Below are 24,142 nucleotides of genomic sequence, written 5' to 3'. Positions count from 1 at the left end.
TAGTTAGGATATAGATAGGACAGTAAGTAACAGAGATCTGAGAAAACAGGGGCTTAAACAAGATAGGATTTATTTTTTCTGTCACATAGAACTTTTGGAAAAGTCCATGGATGAAATGGTGGATATGCTCTACAAAATCCTCAGTAATCTTGGCTGCTTCTAGCTTACCATTCATTGTTCCCAGATAATAAAGAGTGTGGCTTTTGTCTTCAGGACCTAAGATGGCTGCTAATGCCTTAGCTTTTACATTTGCATTCCAGGCAGTAGAACAAAAGAACAGAAGGCAGCAAGAGGCAAAATTTACTAGTCCGTTGACTTCAAAGGAAGATCCCTAGAAGCTATCATTTGCATCTACACCAGTATACAAAGAATGAGTAAAATAATCTTTATTATGGAAAGCCCTACGCTCAACTAACAGGTTCTGTTACTGTGGAAGACAGAAAGAAGAAATACTTGGGAACCATTGTTCTCATTTACTGTCACTTCAAGTTCCTTGGAGAGCACGCATAACCTTTCTCCTGGTCTGACTTGCTCAGTGATCCTAGGTACTATGGCCCAGCTGCTGGTAAAGAGCTTTTTCTGCTATCCAGCATGTTCTGTTTGCAAAGAATAAAGATTTACTCAGGTAAGCTCAAATAACAGGACATTTACTATAATGTAATGCACTAGAAAGGTGGGGGTAGATGTTCATCAAATGGCCAGTGAAGCAGATCTCATTTTTCCAATTTGACTACAGAACATTTCCAGACATCCGTTTCAGAAGCTTGCCACTCCCCCAGTAAGGGGTGTATTTCCTCCCCTGGGAAGACCTTTTTGATTGCCTTGACTGATAAGAGTATGAATGGCAGAAGTGTCTACTGAGGCAAGGTCATAAAAAGTAATAGTTTTGCCTGGGCACAGTGGCTCACACCTGTAATCCCAGCACTTTGGGAGGCTGAGGTGGGCAGATCACTTGAGGTCAGGAGTTCCAGACCAGCCTGGCCAACATGCTGAAACCCTGTCTACTAAAAATACAAAAATTAGCTGGGCGTGATGGCAGACCTGTAATCCCAGCTACTAGGGAGGCCGAGGCACATAAATTGCTCAAACCTAGGAGGCGAAGGTTGCATGAGCTCAGGTTGCACCACTGCACTCCAGGGGAGTGACAAGAGCAAAACCCCACCTCAAAAAAAAGTAATAGCTTCCATCACCTTTGGAACTGAGCCACTATTCTCCCAGCTGCCAGCCAGCACTAACTTGTAACCCATGTGATGGAGCCATGCTGGTGGCAAATCCTCCAGGCTTCGGGGAAGCCACCTCAGCTGATGCCATGTGGGGAACAGGTGAGCCTTCTCCTATAGCCCTTTGCAAATCAAAGATTCTTGAGAAAATATGTTATTGTGGTTAAGCTTTCAAGTTTGGGGGCTATAAAAATGAATAATGAGGTCAGAACTCAAGGAAACATCCATGATCAGGAAGGGCAATATAGCTGGGTCTTAATGTGTACAGGAATATATACATTGAGGAACAGGAGGGCCTTTCAGGATCTAATATGAGTCAGGTGACTAGATTATCTTTGTACACCTTGGTATCATCAGAATCCAATTAGTAGACAGAAACACTAGCTTAAACAAGGTAAGCTTAAATAATTATTCTTTGTAATGGGATTAGAGTAACAGGGAATTGATGACAAAGGATTAACTGGGGGTTGGGGAGAGAACTCTCAAGAATATAGAAATCGTGGATATAGGCAACATCCATTATCCCTCGTGCTGAGACACAGCATTCAAATGAGAGGTAAATCTGGTAAACCCTCTTCATCTCTGTGGGCTGAGGTCTGAACCTCACTGGTGAGGGAGCAGCTGTGGCACACTGGACTGTGAGAAGTTACTGGGGTTCCACACTGGCAGGACTTGATGGGAATCTGGCTTCTGGAGAGCAGGAGAGAAACCTTCCACAGGAGTACAGAAGCAACAGAGCAAAATGAATAAAACCATAAGCTGGTTCTTTAAAAAGATCAAGAAAATTAATAAACTTCTATTTAGACTGACAAAAAAAATGGCAAAGACAAAAATTATCAGTATTATAAATGAAAAAAGAGATACCACCAGACCCTCTAGACATTAAAATAATTAGGAAATACTACTAAAAAAAAAAAACCATTATGCCTATAAATTCAACAACTTGAATGACACGGATCAATTCCTTGACTATAAACTATCAAAATTCACTCAAGAAGAAATAGATAACCTGAATAATCCTATATAATAACATAAATTGAATTTTTAGTTGAAAACTTTCCTATGAGAAAAACTGGCTTCATTAATTATATATATAAAAATAATAATATATATATATATAAATATATATATTTTTAATTGCACTTTAGGTTCCGAGGTACATGTGCAGAACATGCAGGATTGTTGCGTAGGTACATACATGGTAATGTGGTTTGCAGCCTCCATCCCCCCATCACCTATATCTGGCATTTCTCCCCAACCTCCCTACCCATTGCTGTCCATCAAACATAGTGTGTGATGCTCCCCTCCCTGTGTCCATGTGTTCTCATTGTTCAACACCCACCTATGAGTGAGAACATGTGGTGTTTGATTTTCTGTTGTGTCAGTCTGCTTAGAATAATGGTTTCCAGATTCATCCATGTCCCTACAAAGGACAACGAACTCATCATTTTTATGGTTGCATAGTATTCCATGATGTATATGTGAACAATTTCCTTGTTCACTCTATCATCGATGGGCATTTGGGTTGGCTCCAGGTCTTTGCTGTTGTAAACAGTGCCACAGCGAACATATGTGTGCATGTGTCTTTATAACAGAACAATTTCTAATCCTTTGGATATATACCCAGTAATGGGATTGCTGGATCAAATGGAATTTCTATTTTTAGGTCCTTGAGAAATCACCAAACTATCTTCCCGAATGGTTGAACTAATTTACACTCCCACCAACAGTGTAAAAGTGTTCCTATTTCTCCACATCCTCTCCAGCATCCGTTGTCTCCAGATTTTTAAATGATCACCATCCTAACTGGCATGATACGGTATCTCAACGTAGTTTTGATTTGCATTTCTCTAATGACCAGTGATGATGAGCGTTTTTTCATATGTTTGTTGGCATTATATATGTCTTCTTTTGAAAAGCGTTTGTTCATGTCTTTTGCCCACTTTTGAATGGGTTTTTTTTTCTTGTAAATCTGTTTTAGTTCTTCGTAGATTCTGGCTATTAACCCTTTGCCATATGGGTAGATTGCAAAAATTTTTTCCCATTCTGTTGGTTGCTGGTTCACTCTAATGATTGTTTCTTTTGCTGTGCAGAAGCTCTGGAGTTTAATTAGATCCCATTTTTCTATTTTGACTTTGGTTGCCAATGCTTTTGGTGTTTTAGTCACGAAGTCCTTGCCTATGCCTATGTCCTGAATGGTTTTGCCTAGGTTTTCTTCTAGCGTTTTAATCATGTTAAGTCTTATGTTTAAGTCTTTAATCCATCTGGAGTTAACTTTAGTGTAAGGTGTCAGGAAGGGGTTCAGTTTCTGCTTTCTGGACACTACTAGTCAGTTTTCCCAACACCATTTATTAAACAGGGAATCCTTTCCCCATTGCTTATTTTTTTCAGGTTTGTCAAAGATCAGATGGTTGTAGATGTGTGGTGTGGCCTCTGAGGCCTCTGTTCTGTTCCATTGGTCTATATCTCTGTTTTGGTACCAGTACCGTGCTGTTTTGATTACTGTAGCCTTGTAGTATAGTTTGACTCAGGTAGCATAATGCCTCTAGCTTTGTTCTTTTTGCTTAGGATTGTCTTGGCTGTGTGGGCTCTCTTTTGGTTCCATATGAAGTTTAAGGTGGTTTTTTCCAGTTCTGTGAAGGGGGTCATAGGTAGCTTGATGGGGATAGCATTGAATCTATAAATTACTTTGGGCAGTCTGGCCATTTTCACAATATTGATTCTTCCTAACCATGAGCATGGAATGCTTGTCCATCTGTTTGTATCCTCTCTTATTTCCTTGAGCAGTGGTTTGTAGTTCTCCTTCAAGAGGTCTTTTATATCCTTTGTTAGTTGTATTCCTAGGTATTTCATTCTCTTTGTAGCAATTGTGAATGGGAGTTCACTCTTGATTTGGCTCTCTAAGTCTGTTATTGGTGTATAGGAATGCTTGTGATTTCTGCACACTGATTTTGTATCCTGAGACTTTGCTGAAGTTGCTTATCAGTTTCAGGAGATTTTGGGCTGAGACAATGGGGTCTTCTAAATATACAATCATGTCATCTGCAAATAGAGACAATTTGACTTCCTCCTTTCCTAATTGAATATCCTTTATTTCTTTTTCTTGCCTGATTGCTCTGGCTAGAACTTCCGATACTATATTCAATGGGAGTGATGAGAGAGGGCATCCTTGTCTAGTGCCAGATTTCAAAGGGAATGCTTCCAGTTTTTGCCCATTCAGCATGATATTGGCTGTTGGTTTGTCATAAATAGCTTTTATTATTTTGAGATATGTTCCATTGATGCCTACTTTATTGAGAGTTTTTAGCATAAAGGTTGCTGAATTTTGTTGAAGGCCTTCTCTGCATCAATTGAAATAATCATGTGTTTTTGTCTTTGGTTCTATTTATGCGGTGGATTATGTTTACAGACTTGCATATGTTGAACCAGCCTTGCATCCCTGGGATGAAGCCTACTTGATCATGGTGGATAAGCTTTTTGATGTGCTGTTTGATTTGGTTTGCCAGTATTTTATCAAAGATTTTTGCATCTATGTTCATCATGGATATTGGACTGAAGTTTTCTTTTTTGGTTGAGTCTCTGCTGGGTTTTGGTATCTGGATGATGATGGTCTCATAAAATGATTTGGGAAGGATTCTCTCCTTTTGTATTGTTTGATACAGTTTCAGAAGGAATGAAACCAGCTCCTCTCTGTACGTCTGGTACAATTCAGCTGTGAACCATCTGGACCTGGGCTTTTTTTGGTTGGTAGGCTATCAATTGCTGCCTCTACCTTAGCCCTCGTTATTGGTCTATTCAGGATTTCAACTTCCTCCTGGTTTAGTCTTGGTAGAGTACAAGTGTCTAGGAATGTATCCATTTCTTCCTGGTTTACTGGTTTTTGTGAATAAGGAGCTGTTTGTGGTAATCTGTGATGGTAGTTTCTATTTCTGTGGGATCAATAGTGATATCCCCTTTATCGTTTTTTGTTGCATCTATTTGATTCTTCTCCTTTTTTTTTTTTTTTTTTTTTTGAGACGGAGTTTCGCTCTTGTTACCCAGGCTGGAGTGCAATGGCGCAATCTCGGCTCACTGCAACCTCCACCTCCTGGGTTCAGGCAATTCTCCTGCCTCAGCCTCCTGAGTAACTGGGATTACAGGCACGCGCCACCATGCCCAGCTAATTTTTTTGTAGTTTTAGTAGAGACGGGGTTTCACCATGTTGACCAGGGTGGTCTCGATCTCTTGACCTTGTGATCCACCCGCCTCGGCCTCCCAAAGTGCTGGGATTACAGGCTGGAGCCACCGCGCCCGGCCTCCTTTTTCTTTTTTATTAATCTTGCTAGTGGTCTATTTTGTTGATCTTTAAAAAAAAAAAACAAACCAGCTCCTGGATTTATTGATTTTTTTGAAGGATTATTTGTGTCTCTGTATCCTTCAGTTCTGCTCTGATCTTAGTTATTTATTGTCTTCTGCTAGCTTTTGAGTTTTTTTGATCTTGCTCCTCTAGTGCTTTCGACAACAGGGTGTCGATTTTAGATCTTTCCTCTCTTCTCTGGTGGGCATTTATTGCTATAAATTTCCCTCTCGACACTGCTTTAAAGGTGTCCCAGAGATTCTGGTAAGTTATATCTTCATTCTGCTTGGTTTTGAAGAACATCTTTATTTCTGCCTTCATTTCATTATTTAGCCAGTCAACACTCAGAAGCAAGTTGTTCAGTTTCCAAGTGGTTGTGCAGGTTTGAGTGCATTTCTTGATCCTGAGCTCTAGCCCGATTGTGCTGTAAACAGCCTTTTAAAAAGCTAGAATAACTTTCCACTAGTTAGAACTGAACATCGTAATATATAAAAATTTTATAGACTCCATAATTCAGGTCATTTGGTTTAATTATGACTAATCTGTAGGAATATACAATACAAATTTGTCAACCACCCACAATTAGCAACAATAATTATGGAGAAAAATTTTACTATGTTCAGAAAAAGATTTATTCATATTCTTGAAAGATAGCTTTGTTCCCAATAAATATTCCTCCTACTATTTCCATATATTTTAGGAAAAGATGTATTCAGTTCAAAAATAAGTAACATCAAGTTATTTGACTTTTTGTTTTTTTCTTGCTTGAAACTGCTCTGTTTTGGTTTTTATAGATTTAATCAACATTGACAAGGCAGGATCCATGGACTTCCTTTGTGATTCCCTTTCAATCTCACTCTCTTTTTTCTTTATTGCCTGAGTAAGTTCTTGTTCTTTCTGTTCTCTTTGCCGGGCTTTCTCTTCAAGGATTTTTTCCATAGCTTTTGTTTTCTTGAAATTGGGATCTGAGGGGTCCAAATTGAACAAATGGGAAGTGTACATTGCCTGAAACCGTGCATCACTAACATTTACCTGCAAATCCAAAAGAATAAATAATTAATAAATAAACAAAATTACTAAAGCAAAAGGCCAGAAATGTGGCCACATTTAGAAAGTTGGTGAATTGATTATATAAAATATAAACCTGAGCATTTTTATTGATTCATTAGGAAACTGTTTTTCTATAGATCTTTATGGCCCACCTTTGGACCACAATGTGTAGGGCACCCTGTTCTTATCATCCAAGGACAACCTATTTCAAAGGGAATGCTAGTGGGCCATATATATATATTATGGCTGGTAACTACAATGACTACTTAGAATGACTGCAGGATTGGTTTGCGAGGCAGGGCTTTCCGATGCTTACACCACAAAATCAATTTCTCACCAGCATAAATAAGCCAATCAGAACATCTTCTGCTTGAGGGCCTGCATTCTGAGTAGGTTTTAAGAAATTTTAATCTTGGTACCAAAAATAAGGAACAATTGAAGGTGATTCATAGATAAAAAGATTAAAAGATGACTATGGCAAAGAATCCATCCAAGATCAAGGTCTGATCAGACACAAGCCTCAAATTTATCTTCTTTCTATAAAAACTTGTGGTTCCACATTTAAGAGTATACCCTTAACTCCCTCCAGCCTTTGAGGGTTGCCAGGCAGGGAGTAACCAGCAAGAAAGTGAAATGCAAGTCCACCTGGAGATGGACCACAGCTCTACATAGTTATTATGAGGACAAGAGACTCAATATGCAGGACAAGGAAAAGAATCTCATAAAAATATATCTTTATGCATGATTATTAATGTCTGAAGGCAGAATGACTGCACATCATTCTTTGCTTTTCATAAGGAAACTAACTCAACAAAAACCTCACTGGAATGGGAGGATATATGAAACTGACTCAAATAACGGAAGCTACAGAGTAGCCCTTGAATCCTTCTATACACTACTTAGAAGCCAACTGTATATTACTCTCCATTGTTTGAACAAATTCAAAATTTCCCAAATATCCCCCATCTTATTCAGGGTCAGTTATTCCACATTAATGGTTGGAAGTCATTAAGCAGTTCCTAATAGCTGTTTGTAGATTTTCAGTAGAGGGCTCAAACTCATGCTTAGGGGATTCTATAGCTATTAGGAACATGTACTCAATAAGAGGAGGAAGGGGTAATGGAACAAAAAACACAGAAATTTAAAAAACATGGCTTACTGCACTGGCCACTGCACATAGTGAGAGTGTGGTCCAATGTGACATGAACCTGCTATTCAAGCATACCTTTCCTGGTCTGAGGATCACTATATGTGATTGTAACATTGTAAACTACACATTTTTTACATTGTGGGGGAGCCAAAACAATGCAAAAAAAAAAAAACCTACATATTTTTGGTACAATATGGCTACTAAAATACAAGTCAAGTATTTCACCTGGTGCTCAACCAAAAAAACAATAATTTCATCCACCATGGGATGAACTGGCTGTGCTATACTAAAAGAGAGTAGCTTTGGCTCCACCATCAGTCTTTTTGAAGACATTTTCTTTCTTTCTTTCTTTTTTTTTTAGACAAGGTCTTGTTCTGTCGTCCAGGCTGGAGTACAGTGGCATGATTATGGCTCACTGAAGGCTTGATCTCCTGGGCTCAAGTGATCCTCCCACCTCAGCTTCCTGAGGAGCTGGGATTACAGATGTGTGCCACTATGCCTGGCTAATTTTTATTTTTCATAGAGATGATGGTCCCACTGTGTTGCCCAGGCTGGTCTCCAAATCCTGGGTTCAAGTGATGCTCAGGCCTTGGCCTCCAAAAGTGTTGGGATTATAGACGTGAGACATTGCACCTGCCCCTAAGACATTTCCAAGGGTAACTTTGACTATGCTCAATTTCTATCTGCACATCTGACTTTAGATTCAATTCGATCTTTAAGAGGCTAATGACTGGTATCCATGGTTACCTCAAAGTCATCCTCTATTAATTCTTTCTTTTTCATGAGCTGCTTTTTCTTCTTTTTGCTCAGATTCTGGTGCTCTACAATCTTGTTGTAATTGAAGTGTTTCTTACCATCCTCGGCCTCATCCATCATAAGCAAAGCCATTTCAGCCTGTGGAGAGCAAAAAAAAATTCAAAGGTACAGTGCTTCCCCCCACCTCCCCAAAAAGGAATATGGGGCACAAGATACCCCTTCTAGGAAAGGAAGACTCACTTATTAAAACACTGGGGTACCACCTGTCATCTGTAAACTGACTGTGGACTACCAAAACAAAAAGATCTCTGTATAGCAATAAGGTAGAATCTCTGGAAGCAACATTACTGAGAGCAGGAGAGATAAAACCTTGTAGTTAAAAACCAGGCCCCACTTCACTTAGTGTGACTCGTTGGTAGGCTGTAGGAACAAGAGTCCTCAAGTACCCTCAAATAAAAAGTTCTCATTTTCACGTTGTTCTTTCTGCGCAATGACACTAAATGTAGCAAATGTTTATTTTGTGATGCAAATTATACTTTCTAAATGTGTAACTTTTATCAAGCAGTTTTTTTTGTTTTTTTTTTTTGCCTTTTTCTTTTTTTTTGAGATGGAGTTTCGCTCTTGTTACCCAGGCTGGAGTGCAATGGCGCGATCTCGGCTCACCGCAACCTCCGCCTCCTGGGTTCAGGCAATTCTCCTGCCTCAGTCTCCCCAGTAGCTGGGACTACAGGCATGTGCCACCATGCCCAGCTAATTTTTTGTATTTTTAGTAGAGACGGGGTTTCACCTTGATGACCAGGATGGTCTCGATCTCTTGACCTCGTGATCCACCCACCTCGGCCTCCCAAAGTGCTGGAATTACAGGCTTGAGCCACCACGCCCGGCCAAAGGTTTTTAATAATGAGATATTTTCCTCTTAATTTATAAAGGAAAATATCTTTGAGTTGGAGATAAATTTTAACTTTGTACTAGTTGAAGAAATTATGTTCAGTTATTAAAAAAACATTATTTAGAAACTACGTTGCTAAAATATTTAATTATGTCTCTTATAATTTAGTTATAAATGCCACTGCTAAAATAAGTTATTTTTTAAAATTAGCAACATGGGTACAACTTCATTTAAATTGTATCTATCAATTATTCACTAAGCATATAAAAATAACTGTATTTTACCTTTTGTCTTTCTATTTCAGTTTCTTCTTTGGGAGATGTGCCATCCTTTGCAGATTTTACTGATTTTTTCTTTATATCTGGCACAACAAACCAACATAAGAGGGATAAAAATTACAGGACTATCAGCAACATTCTGTTTATACTAGGAACAAAAATACAAGATCTCTAGGAATAATCTTAATAAATGTGTCAAAACTAAAGGAAGAAAAAACATGTTACTGAAAGAAGACTGTGGGTATATAAATAGAATAAATACAATGCTTCTGAATGGAGTGACTGCATGTTATAAAGGAAGAATTTCTTTCAAGTAATGTCTAATTACATTAACAGTTAAAAAAGAAAAACCACAGATCAATTCAACAGATGCAGAATAAGCATGTCAATAAACATAATAATGTTGATTAACATTTAACATCCATTCATAATAAAAGTAATATATACATTTAATGAAATTCTAAATGAAAATTCTATTCAAGGAAATCTTTACAAAGATTACATAGATTCCATGTACTAGTGATATACTACATTAACATGTATTGAAAAGTGCAAATAACCCAAAAAATTACTACACAATGTGATAAAAATAATGAAACAGTATATAATAAATATAGTATCAGTAGAAACAGAAAATGTTGTTTAGTAACTGCTGCTGAGCAATTTCTTTCATTCTGAAAAAAAAAAATCAAGTTAAAGCCTTATCTCATAATATATAACAAATTAAAATGTAGGTGAATTTAAGAGTTAAACATCAAACAAAATAAACCGAAGAAACCCTATGAGAAAATACAAGGGAACAGCTACTGGATCTTAAATAGAAGAAATATTTTCTTAGTATAAGAACACTGGAAGAGACAAGGAAAAAAAATCCAAGTGATTTGACTATATAAACTCAACACCAAACATCAAACTGTCATCTACAAAATGAAAAACTTATCTTTATAATAATAATTTGACAGTCACTACCTATAAGTTTTAAAAAACCCTTTCTCCTTCTCTCAAGAAAAATCTGATATTTGGTGAACTTTCTAGCTCTATTACCAGGCAATATTACTGGCAAAGTGGTTCCTGACTGGAAAGTAACATATATTGAGATCTCTAAATGCTTATAACTTTGGGCTTCTCTGAATACCATGACTCCTGTAACTGATATAAGAGGGATCTGGAAGCTATGCTTAGGCGCTGTTAAAAAGCTCTCAGTTCCTATTTGAGACAGGAGACTTCTAGTCCAGGGTGACTATGGCACACTGTGTCTCCCTTCCTTGCACCTAACTGTACTGCTGAGTGAATGGCCATGAAGACTTGATGAAGAGAAATACCCGACACTGCCCTGCTATGTTTCCTGGCCTGACTACCTACGAGAGCCAAGTGTGACCCACTCAAGCTTTTTGAGTTTGACTGCCCAGTAGAGCCTAAGAAAATCCCCTGCTGGGCACTGTACCACCCTCAACAAGTGGTCTTTGGAACAATAAGGCATTCTATGCCCCTAGATGTGATATAATATAAAAGCTATAACATTGCCCATGAAGTATTCTTGCCAAAACCGTTCAACATGAATCTAACTTCCAGTTTATGGAAAATGTAAGGGACCGAGGGGCAAGGAACAGATAAATCTAGAATATGAGACATTCCAAAAGATCATTAGCTTGGGTTCTTGAAAGGCAAATGTTATGGGAGGGGGAAGTGTATATGATGTCTTTTAGACTATAGCGAACTAAAGCGACTACTACTAGATATGCCTATTATATAGTAATATCTTGTATAAACATATTTTTATGTTATAAAAGTATATGCATACAAAAGCAAAATGGCAAAATGTTACCAACTGCCAAAGACAGGTGCTGTTCACTGTATTATTCTCTCAATTTTTCTCAATGTACAAATTTTCATAATTAAAAACAAGAAATGGGCTGGACATGGTGGCTCACGCCTGTAATCCCAGCACTTTGGGAGGCCAAGGCAGGTGTATTAAGACCATCCTGGCCAGCATGGTGAAACCCTGTCTCGAATAAAATACAAAAAATTTAGCTGGGTGTGGTGGCACACACCTGTAGTCCCAGCTACTTGGGAGGCTGAGGCAGGGAAATTGCTTGAACCCAGGAGGCAGAGGTTGCAGTGAGCCGAGGTCTCATCACTGCACTCCAGCCTGGCAACAGAGCAAGACTCCATCTCAAAAAAAAAAAAAAAAAAAAAAAAAACAATAACAACAAGAAATGGCCAGGCATAGTGGCTCACACCTGTATTCCCAACACTTTGGGAAGGCTGAGGCGGGAGGATCACCTGAGGTCAGGAGTTTGAGCCCAGCATGGCCAACATGGTGAAACTTTGTCTCTACTAGTAACAGGGCAACATTCTGTCTTGGAAAAAACAAAAAAAGAAATGGTTGCTACTATTATAATACTAATCTTTCACTTATAAATATTTCATGTAGGCTGGGCGCGGTGGCTCAAGCCTGTAATCCCAGCACTTTGGGAGGCCGAGGCGGGTGGATCACGAGGTCAAGAGATCGAGACCAACGTGATCAACATGGTGAAACCCCGTCTCTACTAAAAATACAAAAAATTAGCTGGGCATGGTGGTGTGTGCCTGTAATTCCAGCTACTCAGGAGGCTGAGGCAGGAGAATTGCCTGAACCCAGGAGGCGGAGGTTGTGGTGAGCCGAGATTGCGCCATTGCACTCCAGCCTGGGTAAATAAGAGCGAAACTCCGTCTCAAAAGAAAAAAGGAAAAAAAAAAAGAAAATAAATATTTCATGTAAATGAAAATACTAACACAGAGAAAAGAGAATTCACCAACAAAAACAAATGGTCAATAAACAGAAGGAAATTATTTCACCTATCTCACAAATGTTAACTGAGCACTTAGTATTTTGCAAGCACAGCTCCAGGTGCTAGTGATACAAGCTGTGAACAAGAGGTTAAAATCTTCTCTCATGCAGTGTACCTTCAAGTTGGGAAAAGACAGAGGCATAGCAGGAAAAAAGGGTTGGAGACCGAATGGGGAGGCTGGTTTTGTTAGGGTAGCTAAGGAAGGTCTCGTCAACGATCTGGATGAAGTGACAAGGTAATATGTAAGATACCTGAAGAAAGGTATGGCAGGAGAAGGGAATGATCAAGATGCAGCAGGAAGGCTTGTGAGGTTCAGCAGAGAAAGGTGAAGGGGGTGGAAGAAGAGATCAGAGAGGCAGGAAGTGGGCACACTTTATCCTCTCTCCCCAAACTCACACATCCGAAACTCTGATCTCAGCTAATGACCTTAGTCCCATTTTGCTGAGAAAATAGAGGCAATCGAAGTGAACTTTCAGAGGTTCCTACGATAAAAGTTTACTCTATAGTGCAGGAAATAATTATTTTGGAACTAGAGAGTTGAGTCTAAAATCCTACAAGCCGGCTGGCCTTAACTAGGGGGTTAACTTAACTTCTCTGTGTGTCAATGTACTCATCTATAACATGGAGGTAATAACCATACCTACCAGAGGGCTGGTGTGAGCATCAAATAAAGTAATATTGGTAGAGTGCTCAGAACAGTGATTGACACACAGTCAATACTGTGTGTGGGTTTATTATTACCTAAACAAATGAACTGTCCATGCTACAATCTAAATCTCCATTTTCAGCTATCCTGACCTGTACATTTCCCTTAAATTTGACAATTCATTTAATCAACTGCCTTAGGCAGTAACCTCCCACACCCAGCCCCTCCAATGATCTGTTTCTAGGTCCTTACCTTATCTGCTCATGCAGATTATCTGTATTTCCACAAGTGAATGAACAGTATAAATCCATAAACCAGTCAGGCAAATCCCTCATCTTTCTACCACCAAATATACAAATTTACTTGAATTTATATTTACATTTATTACCCCCATTTTCTGTATCTTAGTAACTTCTTTGCTGTTGAAGCAATCCTAAAGGAAAAAAAAAAGCTCTAAAAGCTTCTATCTTTAAAAAAAAATAGCTTTCCTTACCTACATTCAGGTATTGCTCCACGTCTCTGCTCCCCTTTACAGTGAAACCACTGAAAAATGATCTACATTCTTGGTCTCTACTTCCTCACCTTCACCTCAAACTTTAACCCATACTAATCTACTGAAACCTCTACCACTTCACCAAGTGTCAGAGCCACTACGTTAATAGTTCCTCCTATTTACCAGCTGCTCCTTCTTGGCTTCTTAAGCTTCTCCCACTTTTCAAGTAGCACTTCCTCTAGTATGACAGGTAACAGTGCCTCCTGTAGACTTCACCTGACCTCAGGGCCCATCCTGTATCCTAGTCTCTTATCACTGCTCTCTACTCTCACTGCCATGGTTTGAAGTACTATTTATATGCTACTGATCCTTAAGCCTATATTTGGACTCTGATTTCTCTGCTCGTCTCTCAGACTTACATCTCAGTATCAACCAAACACCTGCATTTGTATATGTAATTGACATCTCAAAGTGATTATGCCACAAATGGACCTATTTACTTTGCTTTCCACTCAAACTTATTGTTCCTATATTTCTTCCTAACTCAGAAAATGGAAGAACATTCTTTCATAGACTCAAACCAAAAACAGGAGTTATGCTAAATTTCCTCCTGATTTAGCAAGCATACTTTCAAAATATATCCAGAATTCCATTCTCTTTTCTCTCCAATTCCATGAATGGCAGCTAAATAACCATCATCTTTTGTCTAGACTTCGGCAAAAGACTGGTCTCCCAGCCCTCACCAGTCCTCAAACTGTTCTCTTTTCAGGCTCAGAGTAAAATGTTAATCTATACCAGATCATATCTCATGTTTGCCTGAAGACTGTTTGGGCTTTCCACTGTCAGTAAAGTAAAATCTAAATTTGCTGTCAGGACAACAAAGCTCTGCACAGGTAGTTTCCGCTGTGTTTCCAGCCTATCTTCAAACCAATTCCCTCTCTAACAATGCTCCAGCCACACTGATGTCTTTCAATTCTTAACACCACACAATGCATGCAATGTTTCTCACCTTGGAGTCTTTCTACCCACTTTCCCCCTTTGCAAATGCTCTTCCCCCAGCTCTTCATGCCTGACTCCCCATTCTACAGGTCTCAGCTCTAATGTCATCGTCTCAGATAAACCTTCTTTGCCTACCCAATGTATACTCCCATATCTCCTACTTCTACCCAGTTATATCTTCTATTTCTTTCCTTTAAAACATTTACCATACTCTCATACTATTTATCTGTCTGATATATCTTCCTTCAAACCAGACTCCCATGAGGGATGCGATCCTGCTTGTATTATTACTACTGTATCTCTAGCCTAGCAGAGAGCTCAGCACTTGGTAAGCAACCAAAACAGTTATTATAGAATGAATAAACAAACATGGCAAGACACTAGCTTTCTGTGCTAAATTTTACATAAAAAAAATTCTTGCCTTGCTGTTTTTCATTATTCAAACAAAACAAAACCTATCACAAAACAAAAAAATAGAGAAAACTTAAGCCCAGATAGAAACAATTACCCTTTGAGAACATTCTGAAATCAAAAGAAAATTAAAAGCAAGCAAATTTTACCTACAACTTTTTTCTTTGGAATTTCTGATAATAACTTTAGAGAAAGCATACTCTGAATTTAAATGTGTTGATTCCAAGAAACTGGCTACCCCAAGCCACCAAACCATTTAACTTACTCTTTGGATCCTGTTCTGAGTTCTGCAATTTGACCCGATTTCACATGCCAAAGGAAACACTTTGGATAGAGAACAAGGAAACTATAATGCTTAGCATTTCACCATTATAAAGTTGGTTTCCTGAAACCAGAGGATAAGGCTAAAATCCATCATCTTCTAGAAATCACCACTCAGGTATGATAAAAAGCAGAATATGCTGTTTCCACTTCTCTGTCCAACTCCCAAGAATCTTACATTCTATAATAGACTTTATTTATCTTAATCTCCCTCTCATCAATAAAATGTCAGTACTAAATAGCTGTAACAATCAGGAAATAATTTTGAGCAATTCTGACTTTCCTTTTGAGAACTATTCTGGCTCACTAGTCACAAGGGGAAAAAAAAAAACAGGGAAACTTCATAAAATTCTTCTCTTTACAATGCCGGCTTGGATTGCTCCAGGAGCAAGCCTTTTGGGGTTCTTGTGTGTGGTATAAAGATCAGGGAAGGCAAAATGCACGAGAACAAATGGAAAGTGCTTACAGTGATTTCTGTACTGACTTAACCAAGTATGGCCTGAACCTTACCAAACACATTTACACATACCATAGAGGAAAGAAAGAATGAGTGGTGCATATGAGATGGAAACAAGGCTCCCTGGATATAGGAAATCAGGTACCAGATAATTTAGGGATTCAAGGCAAAAGAGGAGTAAGGAAAGCTGGCTTTTTAGCTATAATTAAGCATAAAAAGTACGAAAGGAATAAAATGAATCATAGATGCTTTTGTATATTTCAGCAGAAAAAGCCTTTATATGATAATTTCATGCATATATTTTTAAAAAATTATACACATATCAACATGCAAATAGAAACAAATTTGTTTCATACTTTTAATTCTTCATAGACTTTGCTGACAGGGACCTAGAATGGATATGCTATTAAAAATCAGTGAAAGAACATAAGAAAATGATTATTCCTCTATTTCCTCTCATTCTTTATTATAGAGTCACTTTGACTGGTACTAAGGATATTTCCCAGAGAGGAATCCCCAGTAAACTATTAACCACAGTATCAAAAGCCACTGATATTAAAATTATTCCCTGTATGTAGAAGGGACAAGCCGACACTTCCCAAACAGATGAATGACTGTATGCCACAGGACAGATTTACTTATAAGTCACTAAGGAAGCTACACAAACACTAGCAATTTTAAAAGAATGGTTAGTTTATATTGCTTCCATGCATCTCACCTTTTTCTTTAGATTCCAACTGAAAACTACAAGTATGAGCTGGCTTACCTATTTTTTTAATTTCTTCAGCAAAGTATGGGTCATTCATATCAACATCAGAGGGAAGTTCCTCTTCACTGGTCTCTTCAGCAAGAGACTTAAAGTTGAACATAAAAATAGAAAGTTAAATTATTACAAGGATTATAATATATGTATGCAAAGAAAAACTGTATGCATTTCTTTTAAAAGAAGTAGTTCAATCTAAAAGTAAACCAGTATTTAAATGGACCAGTTTATAAAACAACTCCCACCTAAGAAATTCTGTTTGTTCAACAAATAATTACAGAGGCTGGGTGCAGTGGCTCATGCCTGTAATCCCAGCACGTTGGGAGGCCAAGGTTCACTTGAGATCAGTAGTTTGAGACCAGCCTGGCCAACATTGTGAAACTCCACGTCTACTAAAAATACAAAAATTAGCCAGCTGTGGTGGCAGGCACCTCTAATCTCTGCTATTCAGGAGGTAAGGCAGGAGAATCGTTTGAACCTGGGAGGTGGAGACAGTGAGCCGAGATGGTGCGACCGCACTCCCGCCTATCAACAGAGTGAGACTCCATCTCAAAAAATATATACATAGAATACTTAATAAATGCAGGAAACTATGTAGGCTTTTGGGGAGAAATGAAAGTTATCAGGTACATGGCTCCTGCCCTCAAAAATTTTACCGTCTATTAAAGGAAATCAGACACACAAACACATCAATAGACAAATGCATAAATAAAAATAATTCAAGATAGGAAAGGTTAGGAGAGACAAAGTGATGCTGACATTTGAAGGAGAAGATCTGAAGGAGAAGAATACTTTTAGATGGGTGATCAGTGATGAGAGGTGGCCTCCTCTCTCATAAAATTGAAAAGTGACAGTGACTGAATAACTTGAAGTAGTACATGTGAATTATCTCTTAAATTATTAGTTACAACAATTTGCTGGCTTAAAGAAAATAATTTTTATTATGAAATTTAAAAACATACATAAAAGTAGTTTAGTTGGATCTCTGGGCTACAGAAGAAGAATAAAAAAAAAAAGAAAGAAAAAAATAAAACTAGTGTAGGACAATGTAATGAACCCCATTCTCATCACCCAATTTCAACAATTATCTTGTTTTATCTATATTCCACCTGTAAAAACTGTTAGGCTATTTTTCAGTAAGTTTGCTGGTTAAATTTTTCCTAATCTAATTTGAACAGATTCTTTACTAAATTAGCAAATTTAAATAAAGCAATCAAATCTATAAAATAAATATAATGGCTGTGCAAGGTGGCTCACACCTGTAATCCAAGCACTTTGGAAGGCTGAGGTGGGTGGATCACAAGTTCAGGAGATTGAGACCATCCTGGCAAACACAGCAAAACCCTGTCTCTACTAAAAAATACAAAAAATTAGCTGGGCATGGTGGTCCCAGCTACTCAGGAGGCTGAGGTAGGAGAATCACTTGAAGCTGGGAATCGGAGGTTGCAGTGAGCCGAGATGATGACACCGCACTCCAGCTTGGCAACAGAGCAAGACTCCATCTCAAAACAAAACAAAACAAATATAAATAGAATATATGTGAACTAAGATCAGGCTAACCAGACTGGGTTTATCTCTAGAAATCTAAAACATCTCAAGTTATTTTAACACAGCTATTTAGAATGCCATTATTGCTAAACATCCTGTACGTAAAAAGACCCTTACCCTAAAGAATATTTGACATTAATGTCCTTATAAGACCAAGTGCTTCTAATAATTTTTTTTTTTTACCAAACTATTATATGGATTGAGCTGTAACATGCTTTTAACAAAGAATATTTGCTATGTATCTACTCACACATTTCCTTAACTGCTTTATAGATCTAAACAACAGCTAGATCAAAATACTAGATATCACTATACATAACATGTATTCATTTCTTCAGTAATAATTTTTCAGTATCAAAATTGAGGAACAAAGGGGCAAACATACTTTTAACTTGAAGAAAATTCTTTTTTTTTTTTTTGAGATGGAGTTTCGCTCTTGTTACCCAGGCTGGAGTGCAATGGCGCGATCTTGGCTCACCGCAACCTCCGCCTCCTGGGTTCAGGCAATTCTCCTGCCTCAGCCTCCTGAGTAGCTGGGATTACAGGCACGTGCCACCATGCCCAGCTAATTTTTTGTATTTTTAGTAGAGATGGGGTTTCACCATGTTGACCGGGATGGTCTCGATCTCTCGACCTCGTGATCCACCCGCCTCGGCCTCCCAAAGTGCTGGGATTACAGGCTTGAGCCACCGCGCCCGGCAGAAAATTCTTTTATCTACAAAGAACCTGTGGAGTTGGAAAGGATCTGTTGGAGTCAGGTCCAGTACAGAGTACTGTAGGGTCCAGAACACCCTGGACACTCAACAATGTACTTTGAATGCTGCTGATAAATGAGTCCAGACTTAGCTCAAATGAATGGAAAACATAAAAGCTCTCAGCAAATGAAAATCAAACACAATAGCTGCTACAATTCTCAGAGTGACTCCTTTATTGACCCCATAAGGACCCACTTGAGACATTTCCAATAAACTGATAGCTTAACACTTACGGAGTTATTTCATTTAGAAGATATTTTACTGCCTACTTAGTTTTAAAAGAAGTACTACGGAAGAAGAAAGTTAGGTACACATCAATGGGAGCAGGGCTCTTACTCCATGTGGTGTTATGATGTCTATTGGTTTTCATCCATGATGTCTGGCTCGTAACTCCACAGCCTTTACTATAGTCTTTTGTTCAGCCTCAAGGGCAGGACTGTACTCTTCCCTCACCTTTCTGATCGTGTGTTTTAAGACTTTCCTTAGAAAGGGTCCTATCCTGTACTCTGTGGGAAGGAATGCTGGCATCATGAAGCTTCCATAAAAACCCAAGAAAACCAAGTTCAGAAAGCTTCTGGATAGCTGGACACATGGAGGTTCTGAAGGGCCCATACCTTACTCTATGCATCTCTTCATCTGTATCCTTGGTAACATTCTTTATGATAAACCAGTAATTATGTGTGTTTCCCTGAGGTCTGTGGGCCACTCCAGCAAATTAATTGAAACTAAAGAGGGGATAGTGGAAATCCCAATTTGAAGCCAGTCAGTGAGAAGTTCTGGATGTCCAGACTTCAGACCATTGTCTGAAAGAGCGGGGGCAGTCTTGGGGACTGAGTACCCAACCTGTGGGATCTGACACTATCTCCAGGTAGTGCTGGAGTTGGAGGATACCCAGCTGGTGTCTACTGGCTAGTGTGTTGAGAAAACCTCCTACCCGTTTGGTCACAGAAGTCTTCTTCTGTATTGTTAGTTAGTTGTAGTGTGAGAGCAGAGGAAAAACACAGTCTGAAAGAGTTTTTCCCAAAACACCCAATTTCTCCATTTTACTATCCATTTCCACAAACACTGACTACAACAGAAGTATAAAAATTACTCCACTGCATCATTCAGCGCTTTGCATATCTCTCTATCTTTACAGCACTAAAAGTCAAAGCTGTACCAAGAGCACATAGTATAGAAATAATATAGTAGAGAACAGAATAAAGAACACTTGTCTGAGTAACTGTGGATTTTGGTCTCAGCTTGGCCACTGGTATGCTATGTAACTTCAGACTAATCAGCTAAGGTTTTTTACAACTATAAAACAGAGTTGGACTAGAATTAATAATTTTTTTTCTTTTTTTTTTTTTTGAGACGGAGTTTCGCTCGTTACCCAGGCTGGAGTGCAATGGCGCGATCTCGGCTCCCCGCAACCTCCGCCTCCTGGGCTCAGGCAATTCTCCTGCCTCAGCCTCCTAAGTAGCTGGGATTACAGGCACGCGCCACCACACCCAGCTAGTTTTTTGTATTTTTAGTAGAGACGGGGTTTCACCATGTTGACCAAGATGGTCTCGATCTCTCGACCTCGTGATCCACCCGCCTCGGCCTCCCAAAGTGCTGGGATTACAGGCTTGAGCCACCGCGCCCGGCCTAGAATTAATAATTTTAAGATTCCCCAAGTTGCAAAATTTTGTGATTATCAGTGATAACACTATAAGGCACATGACTACCAGAACACTGCATTTCAGTGACAAGTCCATTTTAGAGGCAAAAACCTAAGTGATCTGTGCTACTACTGAGGACTCTAACTCTGAAAAATATGTTATTCTCTGAACAATGTGAGTCAAATCACATTGTCCACAGATACCATATTAACACAGAGGAAACACTTTTTTTTTTTTGAGACAAAGTCTTGCCCCGTCGCCCAAGCTGGAGTGTGGTGGCATGATCTGGGCTCACTGCAACGTCTGCCTCCCAGGTTCAAGTCATTCTCCTGCCTCAGCCTCCTGAGTAGCTAGATTACAGATGTGCACCACCACACCCAGCTAATTTTTGTATTTTTAGTAGAGATGGGGTTTCACCATGTTGGCCAGGCTGGTCTCAAACTCCTGACCTCAGGTGATCAACTTGACTTGGCTTCCCGAAGTGCAGGGATTACAGGCATGAGCCATTGCACCCAGCTAGGAAATACTCTTGATAAATGAATTTAATGACAATAAGGTGATAAACGAGCCATATGATAATACTACAAGGTGAAAAACACAGGTTGAGAGATGGAAACTATGGCATAATTTCACTCATGTTAAAAACCTCTATATGCATATAAGCTCAAGGAACAAAGTCTGTATGCACCTCTATTGCTCAAAAACATGAAACAGAATCATACTGCGTATATCAAGACATTAATTAAACTATTCGTTTTATGTAGGTGGCACATAAGTGTCAGAATGTAGCAATGGAAGTGGTTCTGGACTATGACCAGGCTTGGTATACCATTATGTTGCCTTGCTGAAAACACTTAACTTACTGAGTTCTCACTTTCCTCTTTCTTAAAATTGGGATGATAACAAGGCCTACTTCAGTAAGTAGTTACATTTTGAGATAACGGATGTCAAACATCTGGTGCCATCTGATACATGCTGTTCAATGAACATTTGGTCATAATTATCACTGATACCTTCTGTTTCTTTTTTAGTCTTTTTTTTTCTTTCTTCTTCTCTAAAAATTGTTCCCAAGGAGTTAGTTTATCCTTTCCTTCCAATTTGTTCTTGACCATCTCTTCTGCACTTTCTTTAAGACCTGAGGAAAAATCCAAATAGTTTAGCTTAAAACGTCTTATTGTCTGGCAATCACTTAAACATGTAATTTACAAAAACAAACATAATTTATGCATATTTAATAGAGTAACAAAGATAATATGCAACGGTAAATGTATTACCCCAAAATCATACAGTGACCTAAAACCAACTTCTATAAAAGTTATTTCCTAATAACAAACAATAATAAACCTAACCAAACAAAATCAAAACAAACCAACACACAAACCTAGCAACTTGATACATGGTCAAGCCACTAAAAAAATATATTGTACCTAGGACCAGGCTTCATTTCTCTAAACATTTTTGTTCTGAGCTGCTAAGAAAACTTCTGAACTAATTCTTCTCAGAATACTAATTAATTTTTGTAGCAAAAGACAAGTGGTTTCTCTTATCTTTAACTTTATCCCTACTTGCTTCTGTCATCCAAGTGAAAGCCTGTGTTCTCTGGGAACTACAGGTTTCTTTCTTTTTTTTTTTAAGACGGGGTTCCACCATGTTGGTCAGGCTGGTCTTGAACTCCCGACCGCAGGTGATCTGCCAGCCTTTTTTTTTTTCTTCTTTTTTTTGGAACTACAGGTTTCGAACAAAAATTGTTAGTAAGGAATCCCTGTTGAAATATCCCATGAGCAAAGGATTCTCAATCTTTCCCTAAGTATTCTGTGAGGCCACACAGTTAAGATCAAAAGGACCACCAAGTTCAGATTCTACTTCATATGGTTTAGTTCTTTCAATGCTACTATTTGCTCTTATATTTCATCTCAAAAAGTCTTTGTTCCTATAGTCTGCTGTTTCCGATTCACGTTCCTAGGTGTCTTATGCAGTAACTAGAGAGAAGTAAGAAGTGGGAGAAAAAGCCCTAAGACTAATCTATCAGTTTAAAAAGACCCTCATTATTGCCGACGTGAAGGAAATGTAAATACCATGTTGTCCCCTTTGATAATAAAGATTTTTTTTATTTTACAGTAATGTTTACAGGACATGGTTGGGTGGATCTTCAAATATTTAGATGACACAAAATCCATTAAAAAAAAATGAGACATGATCAATCCAGATTATCTTCCCAGATACATTCTAAATTCTAAGAAAGTAAAAACAATCCTAAATATGTATCACTAATGAATATATAGAGACTGAGAACATTTAGTAATTTGTCTAAGAACATGGAGGTAGGAAGCTGCACAGCTAAATTTTGAATTCATGGTCATCCTCTCTACTATTACCACATACACCTAAAATGCTAGTTTGACCTACAGAATGAAGAAATACACAGCCCAAGAATAAAATCTAAAACTTTGGGCTTCTGGTTCCTTATCTGCAAAATGAATGGTTTAGATCAGAAGCATGCAACTCTTTCCTCCCACATGCACCAATTTTCCCCACTCAAAACATTTGGTGAAAGTCCAAATATATAAAAAAACTAAAAGGAGTGCTTTTGGGCCTAGAGCTTCAAAGAACAGTTTGAAACAGCTGAAACAGATTTCTAAGACCTTCCTTTGTTTTTAACCCAAGACTTAATCTCCAAATTTCTATAACTTAGAAAAGTATTAATGTTAACCTATATGTATACCTACGGTAATATAACATTTGTTTTTATGACATACTGCTGTTAGTATCTCTAACTTACAAGATGCCAAATCAGAACAATTCTCAATTCAAAATGTTTCTTATAAGAAAAACACAATTTACTTTAGTAAACAGTTTTCAGGAGAAATATGTAATATATAAAACCATGTTTAGATTTCTGATTCAACAGATAAACAGCACCTAAGAAATGTAAACTGGGATCTTCATTTGAGAAAAAGCAGCAAATTCTGATAAAACAAGTTGATTTCAAATAACAAAATAATTTATGTGTTATGCCTGTAGGTCAACAATCAGTTCAGTCTAACATTTTAAATGTACAGTACTGTATTATTATATGTGAGGTTTAAATAATACTCTTTGAAGTATTCTACTATAATTTCCTCATGTATTAAAATTTTATTACTTAAAAATACTAATATAGAAATTTTTCACCAAACAAGTTATTTTCTGATTTTGATCCAAGCTCTACTTCTAAATCACCACGATGCTAAGGAGGTCCTGCATTGTTGTCTCTCAGGTGACTAGAGCACTGGGTTGATGTGTCTCAACCTTTTTTGGAGGTATGGATAACCTGAGATATTGACAAAAGTTATAGACTCTCTCCCTGGAACAATGTACTGGAAAAACTTGTGTACAATGTTCAGGAGGTTTATGACTATCCAAATATCATCTCTGTGTAAGGATCCAAGAGTTTAAGGTAAAGAACATTTGTAGGAGATAAAGAGGTCTAGCCTCAGGGAAGACGAAAGACCATTCCTGTAACTTTGAAGCTTACCAGCACTGACATTTGTAGTTTCTACATCAGGGTTTCTCAATTTCAATATTATTGTCATTTTGGACAGACAATTCTTTGTTGT

General features: G+C 38.2%; 1 protein-coding gene across 9 annotated transcripts in view; it reads right to left on the bottom strand.

Moving 5' to 3' along the window:
* ESF1 (ESF1 nucleolar pre-rRNA processing protein homolog) overlaps positions 1 to 24,142 on the bottom strand; it is a 79,789-nt gene that overhangs the window by 15,630 nt on the left and 40,017 nt on the right. For 7 of the 9 annotated variants that reach the window (XM_074406217.1, XM_010343750.3, XM_074406216.1 and 4 more), the window contains 5 exons: positions 21,560 to 21,681; positions 16,604 to 16,691; positions 9,686 to 9,762; positions 8,504 to 8,650; positions 54 to 6,588 (listed from right to left, as the gene is read on the bottom strand). In XM_074406217.1, coding sequence (XP_074262318.1) covers positions 6,295 to 6,588; positions 8,504 to 8,650; positions 9,686 to 9,762; positions 16,604 to 16,691; positions 21,560 to 21,681 — 728 coding nt within the window. In that variant the 3' untranslated portion in view covers positions 54 to 6,294. Of the gene's footprint in view, positions 1 to 53; positions 6,589 to 8,503; positions 8,651 to 9,685; positions 9,763 to 16,603; positions 16,692 to 21,559; positions 21,682 to 24,142 lie in introns of those variants that run through there. The other 2 variants (XR_012519291.1, XM_074406222.1) reach the window with 1 other exon arrangement.

The sequence above is a fragment of the Saimiri boliviensis genome, chromosome 9 (assembly GCF_048565385.1).
Source record: "Saimiri boliviensis isolate mSaiBol1 chromosome 9, mSaiBol1.pri, whole genome shotgun sequence".
NCBI lineage: Eukaryota > Metazoa > Chordata > Mammalia > Primates > Cebidae > Saimiri > Saimiri boliviensis.
The sequence above is the reverse complement of the archived record's forward strand: the minus strand, read 5'-3'. Positions and strand labels throughout refer to the sequence as shown.